This window comes from Merops nubicus, unplaced genomic scaffold (assembly GCF_000691845.1).
Source record: "Merops nubicus isolate BGI_N331 unplaced genomic scaffold, ASM69184v1 scaffold3123, whole genome shotgun sequence".
In the NCBI taxonomy this organism is placed as follows: domain Eukaryota; kingdom Metazoa; phylum Chordata; class Aves; order Coraciiformes; family Meropidae; genus Merops; species Merops nubicus.
The window spans coordinates 5,805-8,093 of record NW_008600780.1 but is presented as its reverse complement, the minus strand read 5'-3'; the positions used below and the strand labels follow the sequence as shown (position 1 = coordinate 8,093).

The 2,289-nt window shown below is 37.4% G+C and overlaps 1 protein-coding gene across 1 annotated transcript in view; it reads left to right on the top strand.

The window, feature by feature from the left end:
- LOC103770504 (cyclin-dependent kinase 14-like) overlaps positions 1-926 on the top strand; it is a gene marked incomplete at its 3' end in the record, with an annotated part of 39,967 nt that extends 39,041 nt beyond the window's left edge. Inside the window, exon 5 of the mRNA XM_008937764.1 lies at positions 876-926. Within this exon, the coding sequence (XP_008936012.1) occupies positions 876-926 (51 nt within the window). The remainder of the gene's footprint in view (positions 1-875) is intronic.
- Positions 927-2,289: the final 1,363 nt, after the last annotated feature.

The following is a 2,289-nucleotide window of genomic DNA, read 5'->3' as shown; positions in this document are numbered from 1 at the left end:
CGGCGGTGTGCATCTTTGTCGCCTTCCCAGCCGCAGTCCCGGCAGCTGCAGCTCCCTTGTCCCTCACTCCTGCTGATGTTCCTGCAGCCACCCACGTGCCATGTGTCTGTCTGTACAATGAGTCTGGTTTGGGGTGGAATGGGAAAAAAAAAATTATTTCATGTGTTTGACACTGAAGTTAGAAGCCTTTAAAGTACTGTGGCTTTCCATCCCAAGGTTGTGCAATTTAAAGGAGACCCTTTCACAAAAGAGGGAGAACCGTGGGTGGCCAATTTATAAAGGAATTTCTGCAGTTCTTCTATACTGCTTTGTGTAAGTAGTAATTATCGAATGATCTGACACATTTATTCATAATAATATATATTTTATCTGTGAGCTGTCTGTCGCTGCAGCTGTGCCATGATAATGAGGTGTACAGAGGGCTACAAGCACAACTTTCAATATTGGTAATGCCAAGTTCAAGGTGTAACAGCCTGTGTTTCAAATATATGTATTCTTCTCCAGTGTTTTAGCTGGTATGGTACTGACTTAATAAGAAAATAGCAGATATGGCTTTCTTGTGCCTTTTTAGTGACACTTAAAAGTTTTTTTAATGTGAGCTTGGTCTAGATAAAAGTTTATAGTGTTACAACTGTCAAACACAGTATAATGTGTTTTCCTTCATAAATAGTTTGTTGTGAGTTCACTATAAATAAGTATTCATTAGGAGCAAGGACAGAGTTTTTTTTCCACTTTTTTTTTTTGAATTATAAAGGCAGACTTGCATGAAAATAGTTTTCACACTGATGTTGGAGAAGTTTTCCTTTTAGCTCTGACTACAGCACCATGGTTGAAGCTAGTTAAAATTCTGGTGCTTTAATATTACTAGAACAAAGGTCTTCTCTAGAAAAACTCTTGAAGTTATTAATGAATATATATTTTCTGATGTATGCAGTATCTCACTGGTTTTGATGGGACTCTATGAATCCATTGTATTTCTAAATACTTATCTGGCTAATGAGAGGGTTTTTTCTTGACTTTTGTAGACTCTTAGGTGGAGTCGAACTCAGATTATAGGTTGGTTGGTTTATGGTGTTTGTGTTGGGTGTTTTTTGCTTTGTTTGGGGGGTTTTTTTTGGTTTTTTTTGGTTTTTTTTTAAATAAATGTAATCCCGTCTTCTAGTAGTGGAAATTAATTCAGATCTGTAGGAGCTATTAGTAGAAATACAGTATTGTGTGTTTTATGTCATGTAGAAGTCAGACATATATGATATGTAAGACGGGAAGGGGAAAAGATCAGTATCTCATTAGGCTTTGTTTTTTCTTATTTGTTTTGAGTTTGTCAGAAACAAATATTAGGGCCAGAAAAGTAAGGAAGACTGTATTAAAAATATAATTTTTTAGAAGGTAATTAGTGATGTTGTGCCAGACCCATATTATTTGACTGTAACACTACAGCTGTGGACTTCACTAGCAGGACATGAGGAAGCTGTTGCTTTCCTCTTAGCAGCATCCATACCACCTTGGACATGCTGAATACTGTAATGCAGCCATGGCGGATCCCAACGACATCAGTGGAAAGAAAGAAATGCTTGTATAAACTCTTGAAGTTATCTGATAAGTTTGATATGGAAAAACATTAAGAATGGGACAATGTCTTAAGCAGATTTTTCTTGATCTCCATTGGCTGACTGAGGGCTCCAGCCCTATAATTTAGATTGGGACAATTGGAACAAGGACAAATACCACTGAAGATGAGATCACTTCTAATTTCAGTTATCTGAGGAGTAGTGTTGCCCTAATCAAAAAATGCATGTTATGGTATCATGAGCCAGAGGCCTGTCAGAGGGCGTTTCTTCCCAAAGTCTTGGATAGTGGAGGAACTAGGCACGTTTTGACCTTGAATTATTCCTTATTTTCTGATTTTCTATCAATGCAACGCAAATTCAGGAAGAGATCTAGTTATTTGTAAATTAAAACTACTGTAAGTTCATTAACATTTCTCATGGTTCCTTGGGTAAAGCAGTGAGAGAAAATAGCATTCCTGTGTTGTGCTGCTAATACAGATACCATGTGATGTTAATTAGGGGGAAGTTACAGGCTGAAATCTTAAAGGGTGGTCGTGCTGAGGGAATTTTGTAGCTGTCTGTGTACTGGAAAGCATATTGTTACTGTTGTGACAGCAGCAGAATGAAGCTCAAAACCACCCAAAGCTACAAAGAAACAAAGACTAATAGGAGAAGGAAAAGGCAGGATATAAATATGGAATATATGATTGCAGAAACAAGCACTAACTTGGTTGAAGCAAAA